The sequence below is a fragment of the Mus pahari genome, chromosome 5, assembly GCF_900095145.1.
Source record: "Mus pahari chromosome 5, PAHARI_EIJ_v1.1, whole genome shotgun sequence".
Lineage (NCBI taxonomy): Eukaryota > Metazoa > Chordata > Mammalia > Rodentia > Muridae > Mus > Mus pahari.
Window position 1 is genome coordinate 53,028,356 of NC_034594.1, and position 2,349 is coordinate 53,030,704.

General features: G+C 37.2%; 1 protein-coding gene across 3 annotated transcripts in view; it reads right to left on the reverse strand.

Moving 5' to 3' along the window:
* The window catches only part of Usp37 (ubiquitin specific peptidase 37), a 70,219-nt gene that overhangs the window by 20,964 nt on the left and 46,906 nt on the right, over positions 1-2,349 (reverse strand). For all 3 annotated transcript variants that reach the window (XM_029538471.1, XM_021197652.2, XM_029538470.1), the window contains one exon: positions 759-900. In XM_029538471.1, coding sequence (XP_029394331.1) covers positions 759-900 — 142 coding nt within the window. The remainder of the gene's footprint in view (positions 1-758; positions 901-2,349) is intronic.

Genomic DNA, 2,349 nt, shown 5'->3' on the forward strand with positions numbered 1-2,349 from the left:
GGAAAAGCACATCTTCCATTTCATGGAGACTGAATAAGAGCTCATTCTAGAATGGGAAGAATAAACCTTGGTTTTACATACTTAAAAAAAAAAAAAAAGGGACAACTCAGAACACAAGTAACTTCTGTAGTTCTATAGAATGATGCAAACACCTGAAAAAGCTTACTTTTTTGAAGTATTAATTGTAACATACGATGAACAGACATGTGTTCATGATTCTCATTTAAAGAATACATTTTCTAGTTCTCTTTTCATATAAAACACTATGATTTTCTCCTAAAAGCAAAGCTATCAAAATAAGCAAAGAGATGAAATGTAGAACGTGGAAGTTGTTCTGAGAGTTGCCGATGTCATCTTGCCCTTTTGTGAGGAACTGGGAATTGAACCCAGAACCTCACACACGCTAGCCAAGTACTACATCACTTCAACACTGGCCAAATTCCCAGTAATATTAATTTCTTTAAAATAGACTACTATTTTTGGAAAGAGGGTCTTGTTATACAGATCAGGCTGGCCTTGAACCGGGAACTGCCTAATTCTCCTTTGTCTGGGATAAGCATGCAGCACTATGCTCAGACAAAACTTGGTTTTTGTTTTTTTGTTGTATCTAAGAAAAGCACTCTTAAACAGCTAGTGTCTGAAACAGAGGCATTATGCTTGAGACCTACCTTGTCAATGTCTTTAATTTGCTGAGGCATTTGTTTGGATAGCTAAACTAAACAGAACACTGTCAGATGTTTTGATAAATCATTACTTACTTTTCCCACATCTTCCTGGTACTGTTCATTGCCTGGCAAATCACCAAGTCTCTGACTGAGGGCCACAGAGCGTTTAAGTTCATCCTCACTGTCAGAATCAAGGCATGATGTCACAGAGCTCTTGGATTTGAAGGTGAATTTCCTGTAATTACATAAAAAAATTTTTTTTGATAAACACCTGTCTGCTTTTTTATTTGCTTGTTTTTGATGTATAAACACCTACACAAAAACCTTTTCCATTACAAAAAACTAACAGAGAAAAATGATCAAAGAAAAGTATTTTTAAGTATTATCTTTGACACCCTCCTAAAGAGCCATAGTTTGAAAATGCTTATGCTACTATGTATCACCAGTAAACTTTGTGCCTATTTCTTTTAATGACCAATTCCAAATTTAGTTTGTTACTGTCTTTATAAAGTAAGTATTCTATTAAGTCCATAAGGTACAGCAACTAATCAGTAAATTTTGTTTTTCTTTCTACATAGCCTTGGCTGTCCTAGAACTTATATGGTATGTAGACCAGGTTGGCCTCAAACTACCTATGCCTCTCAAGTGCTGTGACTAAATGCATGTCATCATACCCTACTATAAACTAGTATTTTTGACCAAAGCACATGAGAGCTATTTATATTATGTTCTATGCACTTTTAAAATGACAGTAACAATCCACTTATTTTATTATTTTGAGATCAGACTTCTCACAAACTGTCCACCTTCCAAAACAGACATTCCAAAATGAGAAAACAACAAAAAACTCCTGAGAAAAGTAGGTCTAATTCCTATGTATTAGGACATGATGTATTCCCAATACTATAGTGATTTCATACGAAATGAGTTATGAAATAAGGGAGGATAATTACAAAGAAAGGTCAGGAGGAAAAAGATCTAAAAGTTGTTTAATGTAAAGGCAACTAGTACCATCTTCAAAACAGTGCAGCTGGGCACTGTAGTGAGTGAGCGAGCATTTGTTTTGGGCTCACTAGGGAGGCTGAGGCAATAAAATGCAGATTTGAGACCTGCCTGGGTTATATAGCAAGATTTTGTCTGAAAATAAAACACAAAACACAAAAAAGTGTAGTACTGATAGTTAGTAGATTCATTTTCCTTTGTAAAAAGATTTTGTAAATATATGTGTGTATGCTCGTGTCAGTATGCTCCAGGTCTGGGTTCCCTAAGTTTGTGGAAGTACTGGAGGCCTCTAGAAGGGAGTGCCAGATCCACCGAAGCTAGGCTGTAATCTATCTGACTTGGATGCTGGGATGTGAACTTCAATGCTCTGGGAAGAGCAGCAAGTACTTTTAAAGATGGCTTAGCCATCTTTCCAGCCCCACAATACAAATTCTAAATCATTTGAGAAATACATAACTGCTCAAGATGTATAAGAATAGCATAACATACTGGATGTGTTGGCGCATGCCTTTAATATCAGCACTCATGAGGCAGACATGTGAAGCTCTGAGTTCTAGGCCAGCCTGGTCTACACAGTAAGTTCCAGGACAGGTAGGGCCACATTGAGAAACTGTCTCGAGAAACCAGAGAGAGAGGGGGAGAGAGAGTCAAGTGTAACACATGGGAGAGGGAGAGGGAGAGG